The 22,628-nt window shown below is 39.9% G+C and overlaps 1 protein-coding gene across 6 annotated transcripts in view; it reads right to left on the reverse strand.

Annotated features, from left to right (window-relative positions):
• Positions 1 to 12,093: 12,093 nt before the first annotated feature.
• The window catches only part of LOC110532104 (DNA (cytosine-5)-methyltransferase 3B), a 62,871-nt gene continuing 52,336 nt past the window's right edge, over positions 12,094 to 22,628 (reverse strand). For all 6 annotated transcript variants that reach the window (XM_036988025.1, XM_036988022.1, XM_036988021.1 and 3 more), the window contains exons 18-22: positions 21,465 to 21,613; positions 21,098 to 21,183; positions 20,695 to 20,764; positions 16,168 to 16,286; positions 12,094 to 12,844 (exon numbers count right to left, since the gene is read on the reverse strand). In XM_036988025.1, coding sequence (XP_036843920.1) covers positions 12,703 to 12,844; positions 16,168 to 16,286; positions 20,695 to 20,764; positions 21,098 to 21,183; positions 21,465 to 21,613 — 566 coding nt within the window. In that variant the 3' untranslated portion in view covers positions 12,094 to 12,702. The remainder of the gene's footprint in view (positions 12,845 to 16,167; positions 16,287 to 20,694; positions 20,765 to 21,097; positions 21,184 to 21,464; positions 21,614 to 22,628) is intronic.

The raw sequence follows: 22,628 nt of genomic DNA on the forward strand, positions 1-22,628 counted from the left end.
TCAATTACCTCATACCCCTGTACATCAACTCAGCACTGGTACCCTGTGTATAGCCAAGTTATCATTACTCATTGTGTCATTTATTCCTCGTGATATTATTTTTTATTTTTCTCTCTGATTTGTTGGTTAGTGCCTGTAAGTAAGTGTTTCACTGTTAGTCTACACCTGTTGTTTTATGAAGTATGTGACAAATATGATTTGAAACGCTTACTTTACATTATTTCTTTACACTTTACACCGGTGGCACAGAGTTTGACAGTGGTCTAATTCTACTTTATGTTGGGAAAGGCATGCATGCTTCCCGCCAAACCTTGAACTGCTAAAGTTGTACATCAAATGTACTATCACCGTGACTTCATCCCTTTCAACCCTTTATTCTTCTATTTGGTTGTAAAGTAGTCACCAAAGGCTCCTTTGTGCTATGAAAGGGACATTTCATCTGAATGGCCTCTTTTCACGAGACATGACCCTACACACTCACAATGCAATATATGCACGCATGCACAAAACGAGAGAGAGAAGAGCAAGAGAAACACACAAATTAGATAATCATCTACATGGACATTGGGGCATTTCCAGTGAAGACATTCCATTTGGAGCTCATTATGATAAAAGAACAGTGGTTGTTCCCAGTGCTGCACGGCTCGCTGCTTTGAGCTAGGCCTGTCTCAAATGTGAATATTTTACCCGAAGATCTTGTGGGCAAGTATAGTAGTTTAGCTTTTAAAAATATAAATGCAACATGTAAAGTGTTGGTCCCATATTTCATGAGCTGAAATAAAATATCCCAGAAATGATCCATACTCACAAAAAGCTTATTTCTCTAAAATGTTGGCATATCAAGAAGCTGTTTAAACAGCATGATCATTACACAGGTTCACCTTGTACTGGGGACAATAAAAGGCAACTATAATGTGCAATTTTGTCATACAACACAGTCACAGATATCTCAAGTTGTGAGGGTGTGTGCAATTGGCATGCTGCCTGCAGCAATGTCAGAGCTGTTGCCAGATAATTTTATGTTCATGTTTTCGACCATAAGCCATCATTTTAGAGAATTTGGCAGAACGTCTAACAGGCCTCAACTGCAGATCACGTGTATGGCGTCGTGTGGGTGAGCGGTTTGCTGATTCCAACATTGTGAACAGAGTGCCCCATGGTGGCGGTGGCGTTACGGTATGGGCAGGCATAAGCTATGGACAACAAACACAATTGCATTTTATCGATGGCAATTTGAATGCACAGAGATATCATGACGAGATCCTGAGGCCCATTGTCGTGCCAATCATCCGCCGCCGTCACCTCATGTTTCAGCATCAGTACATAATTCCTGAAAGCTGAATATGTCCCATTTCTTCCAAGGCCTGAATACTATGTCGCCCATTGAGCATGTTTGGGATGCTCTGAATCAATCTGTATGACGGCGTGTTCCAGTTTGCGCCAATATCCAGCACAGCCATTGAAGAGGAAAGTGACAACATTCCACTGGCCACAAGCCACGATCAACTCTATGTGAAGGAGATGTGTTGCGCTGCATGAGGCAAATGGTGGTCGCACCAGATACTGACTGGTTTTCTGATCCACACCCCTACCTTCTTTTTAAAGGTATCTGTGACCAACATATGCATATCTGTATTCCTAGTCATGTGAAATCCATAGATTAGGGCCTAATTAATTAATAAAACTGACTTCCTTCTATGGACTGTAACTCAGTAAAATCTTTTAAATTGTTTCATGTTGCGTTTATATTTTTCTTCAGTATATATGAATTACTATAAGAATATATTTGGATTATTACATTTATATCACAAAGTTGCCATTTGTGGAATCACCCAATGCAATTGATTTATGTTACCATAAAATACAGCCATGGCATAAAAAATAAATACAAATATTTGAATGAATCATTTCAATTGACAAAATAGGACATATAGTTTAACAACATAGCATAGGTTTTGTGAATTACACATGATTCTGTCAAAAGCCTTCTTTCACACAATCAAGGAACCATTTAAAAACACTCAATAGTTGTCCAAATAATTTACGTTATTGTCATACAATAACAATTGCAGTTCTATTTACAAAGATATACCGTGCATTCGGAAAGTATTCAGAACCCTTGACTTTTTCCACATTTTGTTACGTTACAGCCTTATTCTAAAATGTATTAAATTGTTTTCTCCCCCCATCAATCTACACCCAATACCCCATAATGACAAAGCAAAAGCAGTTTTTCAGATATTTTTCAAATGTATAAAAACCTACAAAACATAATTATCACATTTACATAAGTATTCAGACCCATTCTTGAGTCTTCTTGGGTATGACGCTACAAGCTCGACACACCTGTATTTGGGGAGTTTCTCCCATTCTTCTCTGCAGATCCTCCCAAGCTCTGTCAGGCTGGATGGGTAGCGTCGCTGCACAGCTATTTTCAGGTACCTTCAGACCATTTCAAAGTTTGGGATCCACAAAAAATGTATGGAGTAGCAGGTAAATCATATAGCCATAGGTCGCATAATGTTAGTGGGCGAAAGACGTGCAATTATGGGTCTGGCGCTCTCCTGATCTGCACCTTAGGTCCAAATAATTTTTTTGACATGACAGATATTTTTGTCGTATTTTGTATAGTGAGCGGTGTGCTACAATGTGACTTCTGCAACTTGGTCTTCGTTGCTCGGCTACAGCCACAGAGAAGAAGGGGCAATGATGACAATTCTTAAAACCACGGTCGATACGACACATCTGGAAATCGTGGGACAGGCAGGGGTCTAGGCAGGTTGCAATGTGAGTAAACTCGTGTAATGTGAGCACACCGGTCACAGACTTCAGGATGACAAGATTATGCAGACAATTCCCATAATGGGAGTACTCCCAAAATGTCAAGATTTTTGTCGTTGTCTAATGTATGTCAAGTTTAAGCATCCTTGCTGAACCCAACTGTCACTCCAGGGGATTACACCACAAAGGGCCAGCCATTGACCTCTCCCCCACCTCTGTTGCTGAGGAACTAGATGTGCTTGGGGAAGCCGAAGATCCTTGAAGTGACAGGCAGTAGAGAAGAGAAAATTGTTCAAGAGTGACTGCACTTCCTGATTAGGCCTCATCCATGACTGAAGCCAAACAAGAGTTGTCTTAGGGTGAGGTTTGATGTGGGTGTGTTATGTTCACATATTGTACCTTGTTCTTTGTCACCGTAGCAAGCAACAACATAGCCACTTCCTCAAAATAGTCACTTCCTGAAAATATCAATCAAGAAATCTGTCATTAATTTCGATGTTTTTGCAGAAGAGGTGTTAGTCATGCAATTCTAGCTAAGGTTTTTGGTGTAGTATTTCTCAGGTAAAAACATGTGCATGAAAAACTTGTCAGTGCACTGCATGCAGCCTATCGAGTCAGGAAAGTCTGTCTGCGTGCTCAGGACTGATTTCTGAGAACAATAACATATCTACAGTGTCGTCATCTGCAAGCTGTCAAACTATCGTAAATAAAGTATAAGCTGTTTATCAGTGCCCAAAATCACTTGCTTGCTAGCTAAGATCCAACTCTGTGTTTGTCAATGAAGCTTACAAGTAGTAGCTAGCAGGCACATCGAGCAGCCAGGCCACAATTAGCTTATCAAGTAACTGGCAAGTGGTGACGTGTGTGCTGCAGTGCCGTTTTGTTTTTTACAACCTATCAACAGAGTATGTGTCTGTCTAGCAGTGTTTCACAAGGAATCGTGTTACAAAACAGGTTGTGGGGCACATAAGATGCTCTCGAATGTGTTTTGCAATATTGACACGTTGCAGTTGGGATAAAAGTGGGCGTTTGATCATCTCAATTCTAATTTTGCCCAATAAAGTGGCAGACTGGAGTGATTGACACGATCAAACATATCAGCAAATGGCCACTCCATAAAGGGCTTAGGGCTAAGGGTTATTTCAACATAACGTTGGCGACGTGTTGTCTTATGTAAGCAAGTCTTAGGCTCTGTGTAATGCGCAGGTTTGTCTCACTGTCTGGAGGCTCTGATTGGATAGAGTGCACGCAGCACAGATGCTTCTCCGGTGTTAGTGGGCACTGGGCAAGTGGCCATATTCATAATCCATAACCAACCACCAGTAAGTCGTGACTAACTCATTTACAAAACTCTGCTTTGGACAAAACTTCATGACCAAAATGATCCTATTTACACTTTGTAGTCAATTTTGACACTACACTCTAGATCTTAAGTGTTCTTCAGCTGTCCCAGTAAGATAACTATTTTGAAGAACCTATTTTGGCTTCAGGTAGAACCCTTTCCACAGAGGGGTCTACATGGAACCAAAAAGGGTTCTCCTATGGGGACAGCCGATTAACCCTTTTGGAGAAAAAAAAGTCAGAGTGTAGAATTAATGATTCTGACTCATATCGATGCAACATAGGCCCTTCAAAACCAGAGAAGTTGGTTCTAAGGGGCAGTTGACCTTTCATTTCAACTGAATTTCAAGAAATAAATGTGAGAATAAATGAAATGCTACATTTCAAAATGCCTCCTTCTCCACACTGTGATCCACATGTTGTCATCCACGCCTTTCTCGGATACCGGGAGCTTACCTAATCTTTGTTCTGCTTGAGAGAGTTCGAGTTGGTGGGGATTGTCCTCAACTGAACTGTGCAATAGAATACAAACGAAACAAAGGGAGAAAAAAACAAGAACGTAAGACACCAGGAAATGCTTGGAAACAGACAGCTACAGGTTCCAAAAAAAGAGGGTTAGAATAGAGTGGCTTGCGAAAGTATTCACCCCCTTGACATTTTTCCTATTTTGTTACCTTACAACCTGGAATTAAAATATATTTTTGGGGGGGTGTGTATCATTTGATTTACACAACATGCCTATCACTTTGAAGATTAAAAATATTTTTTATTGTGAAGCAAAAATGAAATAAGACAAAAAGACAGAAAACTTGAACGTGCATAACTATTCCCCCCCCCCCCCCCCCCCCCCATAGTTTGTAGAGCCACCTTTTGCAGCAATTACAGCTGAAAGTCTCTTGGGGTATGTCTCTACAAGCTTGGCACATCTAGCCACTGGGATTTATTTTGATTCTTTAAGGCAAAACTGCTCCACCTCCTTTAAGTTGGATGGGTTCCGCTGGTGTACAGCAATCTTTAAGTCATACCACAGATTCTCAATTGGATTGAGGTCTGGGCTTTGACTAGCCCATTCCAAGACATTTAAATGTTTCCCCTTAAACCACTCGAGTGTTGCTTAGCAGTATGCTTAGGGCCATTGTCCTGCCGGAAGGTGAACCTCTGTCCCAGTCTCAAATCCCTGGAAGACTGAAATAGGTCTCCCTCAAGAATATCCCTGTATTTAGCACCATCCATCATTCCTTCACTTTTGACCAGTTTCCCAGTCCCTGCCGATGAAAAACATGCTGTCACCACCAATCTTCACTGTTGGGATGGGGTTCTCGGGGTGATGAGAGGTGTTGGGTTTGCGCCAGACATAGCGTTTTCCTTGTTGGCCAAAAAGCTACATTTTAGTCTCATCTGACCAGAGTACATTCTTCCATATGTTTGGGGAGTCTCCCACATGCCTTTTGGCGAACACCAAACGTGCTTGCTTATTTTTTTATTCAAGCAATGGATCTTTTCTGGACACTCTTCCGTACAGCCCAGCTCTGTGGAGTGTACGGCTTAAAGTGGTCCTATGGACAGATACTCCCATCTCCGCTGTGGAGCTTTGCAGCTCCTTCAGGGTTATCTTTGGTCTCTTTCTTGCCTTTCTGATTAATGCCCTCCTTGCATTGTAGAATTAAAACATATAAATTAGTATAATTTTTTTCTGGAAAATCAGGACAACACAGAGTAGAATTGTAGAATCAGAATAGAGGAATTCCGGCACTGCAGCTAACCTGTGCCAGTCCCATCAAACAGTGAGTGAACCTTCATTGGTCGACGCAGGTTGTCAGGGATGGACGGGCATACCTGGTGGAGCTCCTAGAGAGAGCAAAGGTCAAACTCTCTCATTCGGTTATTGACCAATAACAGCAGTACCAAATTGTAAATTAATATTACTAATACGACAAATCAAAACAGAGAGCATTCCACGCTAAGGTTGTGTTACAAGAAAATATGGATTAAGGGGCCACTCACAAACTGAAAGGCACTATCATTTGCAAAAAAACTCCTGGACATGGATGCTCCAGTCCAGACGGAGTTCCAGTGCACCGTGCATGGTGTAGTCGGCACAGGTAGCAGATCCATGGATCCACCTCCTTCAGAGAGTCGAAGGTACCTGGACCAACCAAGATGTTTAGGCAGTCCAAACAGTAGGAGCTGTGGAGAAGAAACATGTTCGAACATGACCCATGTCTGGAAGGTTCAGAGTAGACAATGGCATAGGGAGCATTGGAGGCTGGTGGAGGGAGAAATGGGGAGGACGGTCCCTCCTACTACTAGCCTCCATTGGAGTGAGAGAGTAAGTAGCAAAGACTGCTGACCTCCCGGCCAGCACAACACACTGTACAGTATGAATGGTAGCCTTCACTGAGTCTCAGTGAAATTATCCTTTATAAGGGTTATAACTTCCCATAAAAATATTGAGAAATTGGCACAACTACGGTAGACGTGAACATCTGAAAATTGGAGGCAACACACACACAATACATTTTGTGTAACATATATGTTTTTTGGAACCTCTATGACCAGTACTACATGGTAAAATGTAGAAAGGAACCGTACGAGGAACATATGTTTGGCTTTACCTTGCATTAAAGGCAAAGGCTTCCTTCAAATAGTGGATGGACAATCTCTACATCGTCAGTCATACAGCACATGCAGAATGCTTTGGAAGATGGAAAATTAAGTAGTGAGTGATTCATCAGTGAACAAAACAATGAATGAGCCGGACTTCCAACACAATACTATTATTTAATACAAGGCCGAGGCTGCAGATCCGCCTTTTCTGGACCTTTTCTCCCAACAGCTAAATGTCCTGAAGCTTCTACACATCTGCAGTCTGCTCGACTCATAGGCAACCCCACCTTGTGCATTTCTCCCTGTCAATCGAGAATGACAATTCTTCAAGTTTTCCCGGTGAATCGTCCATGTAGCATCTGCATGCCCGTCCATTTGATCTCAAACCAGTGACATGGGATATGCATTTAGATCTTCTTGAGTTATAGGCTACAGTTTCGAAATAGTGCTGTTTTAAAAAAAAGGATGTATTGTGAGCGAATTTCAGAGCAGATGGTGTTAACGTGGTAGCGTAGCCTACATGGGTTTTGTTTCAATCAAAGCTCTTGACTTTTGGCCACATGAGAGAAGAATGTGACCATTTGATCGCAATCACCCCAATTCCCTTCATATGTTCAGAGCATTTTGAATATAGGGTAGTTATTGAAAGATGTTTCGGTTTGATTTTTTTCAATGACAGTATTAATCTGACAATTATTCTACCCCCTCTCCTTGAATTGTCTTTGCCTCTAAACCATATTTCTGTCGAAATCTGATTTGTTTTTTGCAAATTATTTTGATTCGACAGAATTGGCTGTAGGGAAACTGTTTTTTAAGGGAAGCTGGTGACAACTATCAGCCCTCAACAAATTGTTACGATCAGTAGGTTACCTGTAAAGATCAGTGTATAGAACATTATCCTCACACAAAATCAGAAGATCAAGGAAATGGATTTGACGTGTGTCAGATTGCATAATAAATCTCAGGTGCTCAGAACAAGAGTTAAGAAAATCATGGAATGCCTGGAGCTGTTTTGCATCACCCCTCCATAGAACAAAAATATCATCAATGTACCATTTCCAAATAATTATGTAAGGCAAGAAAACATTTTTGATAGGATTGAGAATGGACTGTTTCTCCATGTAACCCACATACAAATTAGCATATATAGGAGCCATAGGGGATCCCATAGCAGTACCCTTCGTCTGAATAAAGTAATCGTTTGGAAACATGAAATAGTTGTGTGTGAGTACTATTTCAGCCAATAATGCATGCACTGGAAGGTCATTTATTAGGGTCACGTTGCAGAAGAAAATGTTCCATGGCTTCAATACCGCCCTCGTGTGGAATATGTGTGTATAACGACTCAACATAAAAAGTAATAACAAAGTATTATCAGGGAGAGGATCAAGATATTCAATAATAGAGATCATACTGCTGCTGTCCTTTACAAAGGAGGGGAGCTGTTCTGCGACTGGTCTAATAAAGAAGTAAACAAAAGTCGATAATGCCCATCAAGCATTTCACAACACTCGCAATAACATCAGCTACCCATGTGTATGTGACCAATACAATTTGATTTGATACAATAGGGCGCCCTGGAGGTTTTGTACCATTCTTGTGTAATTTCTGCAAAATATATAATGTGGCAATTTTAGGGTGTTGAATTGGCAAAAAAGTTTTTTTTTTTTGGTAATCTGACCAGAATTTAAACACCCATCTAGGACAGGAAAGATTGTGTTCTGAAATTGGGAAGTGGGGTCACTTTGGAGTTTCTTGTAAAAGGTGTTGTCAAGCAGTTGTCTATGACACTCATTTACATAAGCTATCCGATCCATGGGTACTACTGACCCACCCTTATCACCAGGACAGGTAAGGACTGACATATCGGAATGTAAATCAAGCAAAGTTTATATTTCATCCATAGGTAAATTATGGAAAGATATGTACTCCTGTTTGTTCTTAAGGAGATTACTAACATATTTTTCAACGAGTCTGCAATATGTCTCAATAGAGAGATTGCGATTGCGATGTATATATACAGTGGAAGTCGGAAGTTTACATTCACTTAGGTTGGAGTCATTAAAACTCGTTTTTCAACCACTCCACAAATTTCTTGTTAACAAACTATAGTTTTGGTAAGGCGGTTAGGACATCTACTTTCTGCATGAGACAAGTCATTTTTCCAACAACTGTTTACAGACAGATTATTTCACTTATAATTCACTGGTTCACAACTCCAATTTAAATTGACTGTGCCTTTAAACAGCTTGGACAATTCCAGAAAATTATGTCATGGTTTTAGAAGCTTCTGATAGGCTAATTTACATAATTTGAGTCAATTGGAGGTGTACCTGTGGATGTATTTCATGGCCTACCTTCAAACTCAGTGCCTCTTTGCTTGACATCATGAGAAAATCAAAAGAAATCGGCCAAGACTTCAAAAAATGAATTGTAGACCTCCACAAGTCTGGTTCATCATTGGGAGCAATTTCCAAATGCCTGAAGGTACCATGTTCATCTGTACAAACAATAGTTCGCAAGTATAAACACCATGGGACCACGAAGCCGTCATACTGCTGAGGAAGGAGACACGTTCCGTCTCCGAAAGATGAACGTACTTTGGTGCGAAAAGTGCAAATCAATTCCAGAACAGCAGCAAAGGACCTTGTGAATGCTGGAGGAAACAGGTACAAAAATATCTATATCCACAGTAAAACGAGTCCTATATTGACATAACCTGAAAGGCTGCTCAGCAAGGAAGAAGCCACTGCTCCAAAACCGCCATAAAAAAGCCTGCAAACTACTGTTTGCAACTGCACATGGGGACAAAGATTGTACTTTTTGGAGAAATGTCCTCTGGTCTGATGAAACAAAAATAGAACTGTTTGGCCATAATGACCATCATTATGTTTAGAGGAAAAAGGGGGAGGCTTGCAAGCCAAAGAACACCATCCCAACCGTGAAGCATGGGGGTGGCAGCATCATGTTGTGGGGCTGCTTTGCTGCAGGAGGGACTGGTGCACTTCACAAAATAGATGGCCTCATGAGGATGGAAAATGGTGTGGATATAATGAAGCAACATCTCAAGACGTCAGTCAGGAAGTTAAAGCTTGGTCGCAAATGGGTCTTCCAAATGGACAATGACCCCAAACATACTTCCAAAGTTGTGGCAAAATGTTTTAAGGACAACAAAGTTAAGGTATTGGAGTGGCCATCACAAACCCTGACCTCAATCCTATAGAAATGTCTGCATAACTTTTGTGGGCAGAACTGAAAAAGCGTGTGCGAGCAAGGAGGCCTACAAACCTGACTCTGCCAGGAGGAATGGGCCAAAATTCACCCAACTTATTGTGAGAAGCTTGTGGAAGGCTACCCGAAATGTTTGACCCAAGTTAAAAAATGTAAAGGCAATGCTACCAAATACTAATTGAGTGTATGTAAACTGCTGACCCACAGGGAATGTTATGAAAGAAATATAAGCTTAAGTAAGTCATTCTCTCTACTATTATTCTGACATTTCACATTCTTAAAATAAAGTGGTGTTCATAACTGACCTTTTTATTTGTGAAAAACAAGTTTAAATGTATTTGGCTAAGGTGTATGTAAACTTCCGACTTCAACTGTATATATATATATATATATATATATATATATATATATATATATATATATACACTTTCTTACATTTCCTAGATCTAAGGCAGAGACTTAAACATTTATGAATGTGTTATTCAATGCATTTCTATGGGCTGTAGTAGTAGGCCAAATTCAATATTTTATCAAATTTTTTAATATATTTTTTTTATGTCTAAAGGGGTCCTAAAATTCAAAATCAAATAGCTAAATGATCCACGGTATGACCTTCTTAAAACAATTCCACGTGTCAGCTTAGAATGAATGCTTTTTATTGAATAAAAGTAACATATACCGAGTACACAGAAATACTTTCTTGCTGCTTTTTCAAAAAGTGCACAATTAGTACAAAAATTGCAGACTGGTCTTTTTGAATTGCTTGCACTTCAAATCACAAGTGTTGAATTAAAAAGGTTAATGAAAAAAAGCACAATGAAAGTACAGTATTATTGGAGAAAGTATTTTTCACAAAAGATAAATCAAATACATCTAACATTTGTCGAAGTTGCGAATCTAACATCCACTGACAATAAAAACAATCCTATTGATTAAAATCATGTTCTAAAATGCTCTATGAAATGATAAATGTGAAGCAAGCCTTATATACAGTATGTTGTGCTACTATTTCAGATACTGTTGCAAGTAAGCAGAATATCCGAGTATATAAAACTAAACATTTTAAAGGTACAGTCATAAAATTATATAAAAAAAAACGTTTAGAATATTCAAAATCATAAGCATGACATTCAGCAAACTTAAAAGAATACAGTAGTGATAAAGCATGTAAACGATTTATGTATTTTGGCATTTTAGTAAAAAATAACCTTTGAAGTAAAGCAACTGCTGGTTATGTCATGGACATACAATCAGTGTGTAACTGAAGTAGCTCTTTGAACATACTCATAAAAGGCACCCTGAATGAGTGAGTATTATTGAGTAGTACTCAGTGAGTACAGACAACTCAAAAACAAATAACTGGCAGGTCTCCACTGTGCACATATGATATGTAAAATCTGTTAAATGTCCAGTATTTAAAAAAAACTGAATAGCAAACTGTACACATTCAATTACCTAAACAAAAATGGGCTACAAATGTAGCCAAAATGAGTAGACAAAAAGTGTATATTGTACTTCAATCTGAAGTCCAGAGTACTTTAATGTGAGGTGAGGCATACTGGGGGTTATCAACTGCTGACATTCACAGATTTAAAACATATAAATTTAAGATGACATTAGGACAGTCAAACTCCCAGTCCAATCAAATACTGTTAAATCCTGTAAACATTTGTAAATATACAGTATAACAATGAAGTATAAAAGTTCTATAAAACATTCCAGTGACTAAAAAAAATAAGTGTCAAATGTTTTTGTTGTTGTTTTTGCACAGATGACCAAGTTTTTTTTATATATATATAGATGCCCTGGATGATGAGATAATGCCCACTTATTTTTGGTGAAAGCAAAAAAACAAACTTCCAGTTAAAAAAATATGGATACCATAGACAAATGACTAATGTCAAAATGTCCAATATTGAGATGTCTTTACATGTCTGTCTTTGCATTGATTTTACAGCATTTAAAAAATACATCTTTTTGGATATGGCTGAGAACGAATTCTTCTTCAGTCGCATTGGCATTTGGGAGAAGAACATGTATATTTCCCAACCCTGACTATGTTGACATAAAAATGAAAAAAAAAAAAAAAAAAAATATATATATATATATATATATATATATATATATATATATATATATAAAAAACAAAAACATTTCTACTCATTCATAAAGAGATCTATATCAATTTAAGAATTTATATAAATCAGCGTGGTATCAAAATAAGTTTGACCAACAAAACAAAATGGTGATCACAACAAAACCAGTCAAAGACAACATAAGGGGAAGTCATTAGTAAAAAATAAAATAAAAGCAGTGTTTAAAACCTTAAAACCCTAAAATAACACTTTGGCTACCAGGGGACAACAAGATGGTCTAACTTGGCATTGGCACTTCTGATTGACGATCAATGGTGTTTTCCATGTCACACTCAGCCCAGCCTTTTGCTACAGGAAAGGCTATAGGAGCCGGACCCTCAAATGCTTCCCCAATGGCAGGGCTGGTTTCGCTCAGTAGAAGCAGGATTGGCTCCTTGACTGTAGGGTATTTTTCAAGTGTGTTGGATGAAAACACCTAGGCTGAACGGAGAGGGGTGAGAGCATAGTCACCATTTGTACTTGCCCAGTCTTGTGTCCTCCTGCTCTTCCAGAAGGGGCCCTCCCCTATCATTACCTACACAGCCTCATGATTGGAGAAGGTCAAGGTGAGGTGTGGAATGGATAGAGTTATGGATCAGGGAGGGAATTATTCACATGCAAAGTAGTCCTTCAGTGGGGCAAACAGGTGTCTGATGACGGGCACGCTCCAGGATCTGCCCAGCAGCTTCTGCCTGGCACCGCGACCCATGTTTGACACATCTGTGTAGTGGACTGGGAAGCCAAAGATCCTTGAGGAAACAGATGATCAGAACAAGGGTGTATCACAAGTTGTCCCACAAGGCTCAGTGTTAGGTCCATTACTGTTTAGTATTTGAATTCAGATTTCACTCTTATACAGACATACATCTACATCCACACAAAACACCACCACTCTGCAACCCCCCTGTGTTGTTGACTATCTCTGTGAGGTGAAAACTTTTAAAAACTAAATGACGACAAAACTCATGGGCCCCAACTCTCTCATCAAGAAACTGGATGAACTCAAAATGGAAATCGACGGCTTCACCATCCAATCCAACTCCACAGTCAGCAACCTTGGCCCCACTCTGGCATTTGTACTCCACACCACCAAAACATCTCACAACTCGGACCCTCTCTCACTGACCCCAATGTTAAAACCCTCATTCACACCATTGTTTTCTTACACCTGAACTACTGCAACGCCATTCTCTATGGACTCCCCGCTAAAACACTGGACAGACTTCAACACATTCAAAATTCAGCTGGACTATTCCTCACACACACACACACCAGACTCTGGGACCACGTCACCCCCACTGGCTCCCAATTCACTACAGGACCATCGTCAAATTGCTCATGCTCACCTACAAAGCACCCACATACAGTGCCTTGCGAAAGTATTCGGCCCCCTTGAACTTTGCGACCTTTTGCCACATTTCAGGCTTCAAACATAAAGATATAAAACTGTATTTTTTTTTGTGAAGAATCAACAACAAGTGGGACACAATCATGAAGTGGAACGACATTTATTGGATATTTCAAACTTTTTTAACAAATCAAAAACTGAAAAATTGGGCGTGCAAAATTATTCAGCCCCCTTAAGTTAATACTTTGTAGCGCCACCTTTTGCTACGATTACAGCTGCAAATCGCTTGGGGTATGTCTCTATCAGTTTTGCACATCGAGAGACTGAAATTTCTTCCCATTCCTCCTTGCAAAACAGCTCGAGCTCAGTGAGGTTGGATGGAGAGCATTTGTGAACAGCAGTTTTCAGTTCTTTCCACAGATTCTCGATTGGATTCAGGTCTGGACTTTGACTTGGCCATTCTAACACCTGGATATGTTTATTTTTGAACCATTCCATTGTAGATTTTGCTTTATGTTTTGGATCATTGTCTTGTTGGAAGACAAATCTCCGTCCCAGTCTCAGGTCTTTTGCAGACTCCATCAGGTTTTCTTCCAGAATGGTCCTGTATTTGGCTCCATCCATCTTCCCATCAATTTTAACCATCTTCCCTGTCCCTGCTGAAGAAAAGCAGGCCCAAACCATGATGCTGCCACCACCATGTTTGACAGTGGGGATGGTGTGTTCAGGGTGATGAGCTGTGTTGCTTTTACGCCAAACATAACGTTTTGCATTGTTGCCAAAAAGTTCAATTTTGGCTTAATCTGACCAGAGCACCTTCTTCCACATGTTTGGTGTGTCTCCCAGGTGGCTTGTGGCAAACTTTAAACGACAGTTTTTATGGATATCTTTAAGAAATTGTTTTCTTCTTGCCACTCTTCCATAAAGGCTAGATTTGTGCAATATACGACTGATTGTTGTCCTATGGACAGAGTCTCCCACCTCAGCTGTAGATCTCTGCAGTTCATCCAGAGTGATCATGGGCCTCTTGGCTGCATATCTGATCAGTCTTCTCCTTGTATGAGCTGAACGTTTAGAGGGACGGCCAGGTCTTGGTAGATTTGCAGTGGTCTGATACTCCTTCCATTTCAATATTATCGCTTGCACAGTGCTCCTTGGGATGTTTAAAGCTTGGGAAATCTTTTTGTATCCAAATCCGGCTTTAAACTTCTTCACAACAGTATCTCGGACCTGCCTGGTGTGTTCCTTGTTCTTCATGATGCTCTCTGTGCTTTTAACGGACCTCTGAGACTATCACAGTGCAGGTGCATATATACGGAGACTTGATTACACACAGGTGGATTGTATTTATCATCATTAGTCATTTAGGTCAACATTGGATCATTCAGAGATCCTCACTGAACTTCTGGAGAGAGTTTGCTGCACTGAAAGTAAAGGGGCTGAATAATTTTGCACGCCCAATTTTTCAGTTTTTGATTTGTTCAAAAAGTTTGAAATATCCAATAAATGTCGTTCCACTTCATGATTGTGTCCCACTTGTTGTTGATTCTTCACAAAAAAAAATACAGTTTTATATATTTATGTTTGAAGCCTGAAATGTGGCAAAAGGTTGCAAAGTTCAAGGGGGCCGAATACTTTCGCAAGGCACTGTACCTCACTTACTGGCACCGACCGACCTCACTTACCTCCTGCACCCCTACACTCCCATATGTTTACACCAAAGGCACACCTCTTCAGACAGACTTACCCAGATTCTCTGTTGTCTTAGCTTTTATCCTCTGTCTAGTTCACTTCCCTGGTTAGTCTGTCATCATGTTTAGTGTTCCCCCTGGTTAGTCTGTCATCATGTTTAGTGTTCCCCCTGGTTAGTCTGTCATCATGTTTAGTGTTCCCCCTGGTTAGTCTGTCATCCTGTTTAATGTTCTCCCTGGTTAGTCTGTCATCATGTTTAGTGTTCTCCATGGTTAGTCTGTCATCATGTTTAGTGTTCTCCATGGTTAGTCTGTCATCATGTTTAGTGTTCTCCATGGTTAGTCTGTCATCATGTTTAGTGTTCTCCATGGTTAGTCTGTCATCATGTTTAATGTTCTCCCTGGTTAGTCTGTCATCCTGTTTAATGTTCTCCCTGGTTAGTCTGTCATCATGTTTAGTGTTCTCCATGGTTAGTCTGTCATCATGTTTAGTGTTCTCCATGGTTAGTCTGTCATCATGTTTAATGTTCTCCCTGGTTAGTCTGTCATCATGTTTAGTGTTCTCCATGGTTAGTCTGTCATCATGTTTAGTGTTCTCCCTGGTTAGTCTGTCATCCTATTTTTTTATACTTATTTAATATGTAATTTTATTGCTATTTATCCTGCTGATTTTCTTGTGTATGTAAAGTGACTTTTGGTGTCATGGAAAACGCTTAAAATAAAATGTATGATTATTATTATTAGTATTAAAATGGCATCAGAGGGCATTGTGGGCAGAGTTGGGTCTTATTTATTAGTGCACACAGTAGCAAAACAATTTGCAACAGAAAACAAAAATGAGCTTAAGACAAGTTCCGGTAGTCCCTCCCTGTTTCAGTCTGTTTTCTTTTGTTTGGTGCCTAGTGACTATGACCCAGGAATGTGATTTGACATTGTTTTTTAACAGAGGCACCACAGAGTAAAAAAGGTAGAGGGCGCACTTGGGACAAAGAGAGTGGCACAGTCAGATTAGAGTTGTGGGTCTAGGTCTCACCTCTCCAACTCGGTGCACCACAGGATGTCCTCTTTGCCGTTCATCATGACGGGGAAGTGCTGGTCTTTGCCTTGCTTGATGGAGTTAGAGCGTGTGGTGATGGTGCGCACCTTTCCAAACTACCAGACAAAGAAAATGCACACTCATATTAATACACTGTATATACACATACACACACACACACACACACACACACACACACACACACACACACACACACACACACACACACACACACACACACACACACACACACACACACACACACACACACACACACACAAAGTGCATTTGGAAAGTCTTTAGACCCCTTGACCTTACATTTTGTTACTTTACAGCCTTATTCTAAACTTTATTAAATAGTTGTCCCCCCTCAATCTACACAAAGCAAAAACATATTTTTTAGAAATTGTTGCAAATGTATGAAAAATAAAAAACAGAAATACCATATTTACATAGGTATTCAGACCGTTTGCTATCAGCCTCGAAATTGAGCTCAGGTGCATCCTGTTTCCATTGATCATCCTTGAGATGTTTCTACAACTTGATTGGAGTCCACCTGTGATAAATTCAATTGATTGGACATTATTTGGAAAGGCACACATCTGTCCATATAAGGTCAGACAGTTGACAGTGCATGTCAGAGCAAAAACCAAGCCACGAGGTCGAAGGAATTGTCCGTAGAGTGCCGAGACAGGATTGTGTCGAGGCACAGATCTGGGGAGGGGTTACAAAAAATGTCTGCAGCATTGAAGGTCCCCAAGAACACAGTGGCCTCCATCATTCTTAAATGGAAGGCGTTTGGAAATACCAAGACTCATCCTAGAGCTGGCCGTATGGCCGAACTGAGCAATCAGGGGAGAAGGGCCTTGGTCAGGAAGGTGAACAAGAACCCGATGGTCACTCTGACAGAGCTCCAGAGTTCCTCTGTGGAAATGGTAGAACCTTCCAGAAGGACAACCATCTCTGCAACACTCCACTAATTAGACCTTTATGGTAGAGTGGCAGCCCGCTTGGAGTTTGCCGGAAGGCACCTAAAGGACTCTCAGACCATGAGAAACAAGATTCTCTGGTCTGATGAAAGATTGTTCAAGATTCAAGATTGAACTCTTTGGCCTGAACGGAGCTAAGAAGAGAGAGATCCTTGATGAAAACCTGCTCCAGAGCGCTCAGGACCTCCGACGACAGGGAAGGTTCACCTTCCAACAGGACAACAGCCCTAAGCACACAGCCAAGACAACGCAGGAGTGACTTCAGGACAAGTCTCTGAATGTCCTTGAGTGACCCAGCCAGAGCCCAGACTTGAGCCTGATTAGAACATCACTGAAGAGACCTGAAAATAGCTGTGCAGCGACTCTTCCCATCCAACCTGACAGCTTGAGAGCATCTGCAGAGAAGAATGGGAGAAACTCCCCAAATACAGGTGTGCCAAGCTTGTAGCGTCATACCCAAGAAGACTCAAGGCTGTAATCGCTGCAAAAGGTGCTTAAAAGTACTGAGTAAAGGGTCTGAATACTTATGTAAATGTCATATTTTTGCTTTGGTATTGTGTGTAGGTTGATTCAATTGTTTTTTCCCCTCAATCTTAGAATACGGTTGTAACGTAACAAAATGTGGAAAAAGTCAAGTGGTCTGAATACTTTCCAAAGGCACTGTGAATGTGACATTTCAGTTTGTTATTTTTAATAAATGTGCAAAAATGTCTAAACCTATTTTTGCTTTGTCATTATGGGCTATTGTGTGTAGATAAGACAAAAAAAAAACATTTAATCCATTTTAGAATAAGGCTGTAATGTAACAAAATGTAGAAAAAGTCAAAGAGTCTGAATACTTTCCAAATGCACTGTATATACAGTACCAGTCAAAAGGTTGGACAAACCTACTCATTCAATGGTTTTTCTTTATTTGTACTATTTTACACACTGTAAAATAATTGTGAAGACATCAAAACTATGAAATAACATATAGAATCATGTAGTAACCACAAGTGTTAAATAAAGGTGAAATAACAAAAAAAAAAAAAAATAGTTGCTGTTGAGATGTGTCTGTTACTTGAACTCTGGGTTTATTTATTTGGGTTCTAATGAACTTATCCTCTGCATCAGAGGTAACTCTGGGTCTTCCTTTCCTGTGGCGGCCCTCATGAGAGACAGTGTCATCATAGCGCTTGATGGTTATTGCGACTACACTTGAAGAAACCGTAAAAGTTTTTGAAATTTTCTGGAATGACTGAACTTCATGTCTTAAAGTAATGATGGACTGTCGTTTCTCTTTGCTTATTTGAGCTGTTCTTGCCATAATATGGACTTGGTCTTTTACCAAATAGGGCCATCTTCTGTAGGGGGCAGTATTTTCTTCTTGAGTATCTTCTTGAGTGTAGGGGGCAGTATTTTTGTTTTTGGCTTAAAAACGTACCCATTTGAAACTGCCTATTTCTCAGGCCCAGAAACTATAATATGCATATAACTGTCAGATTAGGATAGAAAACACTCTAAAGTTTCCAAAACTGTCAAAATATTGTCTGTGAGTATAACAGAACTGATATTGCAGGCAAAAACCTGAGGAAAATCCAACAAGGAAGTGCTGTTTTTCATGAAAGCTCTCTGTTCCATTGGATGCCTTGCCTCCATTTAAAGGGATATCAACCATGGTCCTTTTCCTATGGCTTCCTCAAGCTGTGAACAGTCTTTAGACATATTTTGGGCTTTTATTTTGAAAAATGAGCGAGAACGAACCCATTGCGTCAGTGGATGGCTGGGTGCCAGCAGAGTTTTTCATGCACAACAGACATTTTCTCTCTCTCGCCTATGGAAGAAGCTACATTCCGGTTGACATATTATCAATTATATATTGTAAAAACAACCTGAGGATTGATTATAAAAAACATTTGACATGGATACTATTTAGAATTTTCGTCTGCGATGTCGTGACCTCTCGAACCTGTGGATTTCTGAACATAACGCGCCAAACAAATGGAGATACTTTGGATATAAAAATAATCTTTATGGAACAAAAGGAACATTTATTGTGTAACTGGGAGTCTCGTGAGTGCAAACATCCGAAGATCATCAAAGATAAGCAATTTAATTTGTTGCTTTTCTGACTTTCGTGACCAATCTACTTGGCTGCTAGCTGTTTGTAATATTGTGTCTACTGAGAGAGATGTGCTTACATAAACGCTTGGTATGCTTTTGCCGAAATGCTTTATTGAAATCTGACACGCCAGGTGGATTAACAACAAGCTACGCTGTGTTTTGCTATATTGCACTTGTGATTTAATATTTGTAGTAATTTAATTTGAATTTGGCGCTCTGCAATTCAGCGGATGTTGATGAAAATGATCCCGCTAAACGGGATGGGTGCGTCAAGAAGTTTTAAGGAAAGAAATTCCACAAATGAACTTTTAACAAGGCACATCTGTTAATTGAAATGCATTCCTGTTGACTACCTCATGAAGCTGGTTGAGAGAATGCCAAGAGTGTGCAAAAAACGTCATCAAGGCAAAGGGTGGCTACATTGAAGAATCTCAAACATAAAATATATTTAGATTTGTTTAATACTTTTTTTGGTCACTACATGATTCCATATGTGTTATTTCTTAGTTTTGATGTTTTCACTATTATTCTACAATGTAGAAAATAGTATAAATAAAGAAAAACCCTTGAATGAGTAGGTGTGTCCAAACCTTTGACCGGTACTATATATATATATAAGCAATAAGGCCAGAGGGGGTGTGGTATATTGTATATGGAGAATTTACCATGGATAAGGGCTGTTCTTACGCAAGACAGAGTGCCTGGATACAGCGCTTAGCCGTGGTATATTGGCAATATACCACAAACCCCTGATGTGCCTTATTGCTATAATAAACTGGCTACCAACGTAATTAGAGCAGTAAAAATATGTTTTGTCATACCCATTGTAAATGGTCTGATATCTTTTTACTGCTCCAATTACTTTGGTAACCAGTTGATAATAGCGATATGTCACCTTGGGGGTTCGTGGTATATGGCCAATACACCACGGATAAGGACTGTATCCAGGCACTCCGCGTTACGTCATGCAAAATAACTACCCTTAGCTGTGGTATATTGGCCATATACCACAAACCCCCGAGGTAACATATTGCTATTATAAACAGGTTACCAAAGTAATTAGAGCAGTAAAAAGTTATCAGACCATATGACAAAACATGTATTTTTACTGCTCTAATTAGGGGTCAGTTTGGGGTCACTCATAAATGTCATTGTTTTTTAAAGAAAAGCAAATTTTTTGTCCATTAAAATAACATCAAATTGATCAGAAATACAGTGTAGACATTGTTAATGTTGTAAATGACTATTGTAGCTGGAGACGACTGATTTTGAATGTATTTTTATTTTAATGGACAAAAAATTGGCTTTTCTTTAAAAAACAAGGACATTTCTAAATGACACCAAACTTTTGAACGGTAGTGTACATTGAAATAAAATCACTTAGTGATTCCTGTCCAGTTCCACTGAATGAAGGAGAGCTAGAGAGTGTTACCTTAGCCACACGGCCATGGTCCAGACAGTCCTGTAGCTCCAGCTTGTCCATCCCAGATGCACACCGAGGCCTGACAACAAGAATGGGCATTAGAAATGGAATCCTCCAAGAGATCCGTAAAGTGAAGTGGCTAGCACTTTGTTTTACTGTACGGTTTCCACTAGTATCAACCGGTAACAATGTGTACTTCCTCGCATTTAGTTACTAAACACATTTGGCAACTATCAAATGGTGCGTTTAATGAATTCCAAATGAACAAACAAGTAAAAGTAATTCCTAAGTTATTACTGTGTAATTACCATTAGATTTTACAGTGCAATTTGGTCATTTTTGTATTGTAAAGTAACAACAGGAATATGAAAGATTGTGTTAGTATAGGAAACACACTGTGGTCATCACACACCTGTTCATCCCTGGTAGGTTGCCCCAGAAGTACCTAGCCCTGTGAGCCGCAGACACCTCAATGGCGTCGATCATTACTGGATTGCACTGTAGGACACGCACACACACACGCACACACACACGCACACACACACACACACACACACACACACACACACACACACACACACACACACACACACACACACACACACACACACACACACAGGTTGGTGTTTAATTGAACATACCGCTGCTACCGTGGGTTACACATTTTCAGTAGACGAGACGACTTCTCAAGCTATCTCACGAGGTACTGCCAAAGACCTCTGAGGTTGTCACTTGTATTGATCCGTTGATATTGAATTGATATTGTGGACACAACAAACCTCGAGGAAACGGGAGATGTCTCTCTTGTCGTTGACGCCCATGGCGACCACGTTCTCGAACATCCAGAAGAAGGGGCGGTCCTCGGCCTCCTTGGGCTTGGCCTCACTCAGCAGACGGTAGAACTCAAAGAACAACCTCCCTGTGCCCTCTGGACAGACAGACAGACGGGGGATGAGGAGAACTGAATAATAATGTACATCAATTGCAATTAGGCCTGGGGCGATATGGCCAAAATATCATATCACTGTATTTAAAAATAATATGACTGTATTTTATGTTTTGGATTAAAAAAAGTTCTAATTTTGCTTTATGAGTGACGTGAGACCCTAGGGTGCCAACACATACGTTCTAAGTGATTCCAATGGGTCTATCTATCTCTATTCAGATTGTTTTATACTGTTCAATTAAACTTAAACCAAAAATACATTTCTTAATTTTCATACATTTCTGCACTTCCTGCACTCATTGGAGGTAATTTCCACACTGCCACATAGGGCTTCACGATATGGGCAAGAAAACTAGTGTCACGCCCTGACCTTAGTTATCTTTGTTTTCTTTATTATTTTGGTTAGGTCAGGGTGTGACGAGGGTGATATATGTGTTTTGTCCTGTCTAGCGTTTTTGTATGTTTATGGGGTTTCCAGTCTAGGTGTTTTTATGTCTATGGTTGCCTAGATTGGTTCTCAATCCAAGGAGGCTGTTTATTGTTGTCTCTGATTGGGGACCATATTTAGGTAGCCATATGCCTTGGATAGTTTGTGGGTTATTGTCTATGTGTAGTTGCCTATGTCAGCACTCGGTTTATATAGCAGCACGTTTGTTTAGTGTTTCTTCGTTTAATTAAAGAGTATGTATTCGTATCACGCTGCGCCTTGGTCTCCTCCTTACGACCAACGTGACAACTAGGCCTTATTTTTAAATTTGACTTACAATTTGGATCAAAACACTTTGGTGAACTGATGGGATGATGGAAAAATAATGTTCTACAGTTAGAAGATAATAGTGGGCACTTTGAATACAGTGTTATTTGACATGATAACAAATGAAAATGGCACAGAGGAGTTATTGTGACACGGTAGGAACCAAAGTGTTGGTCAGTGTTTCCTAGGGGACACTATAATCTTTGGCTACATTCAATGATTTCTCTTAGCTACTTCATGTAG

This window comes from Oncorhynchus mykiss, chromosome 9 (assembly GCF_013265735.2).
Source record: "Oncorhynchus mykiss isolate Arlee chromosome 9, USDA_OmykA_1.1, whole genome shotgun sequence".
NCBI classification, from domain to species: domain Eukaryota; kingdom Metazoa; phylum Chordata; class Actinopteri; order Salmoniformes; family Salmonidae; genus Oncorhynchus; species Oncorhynchus mykiss.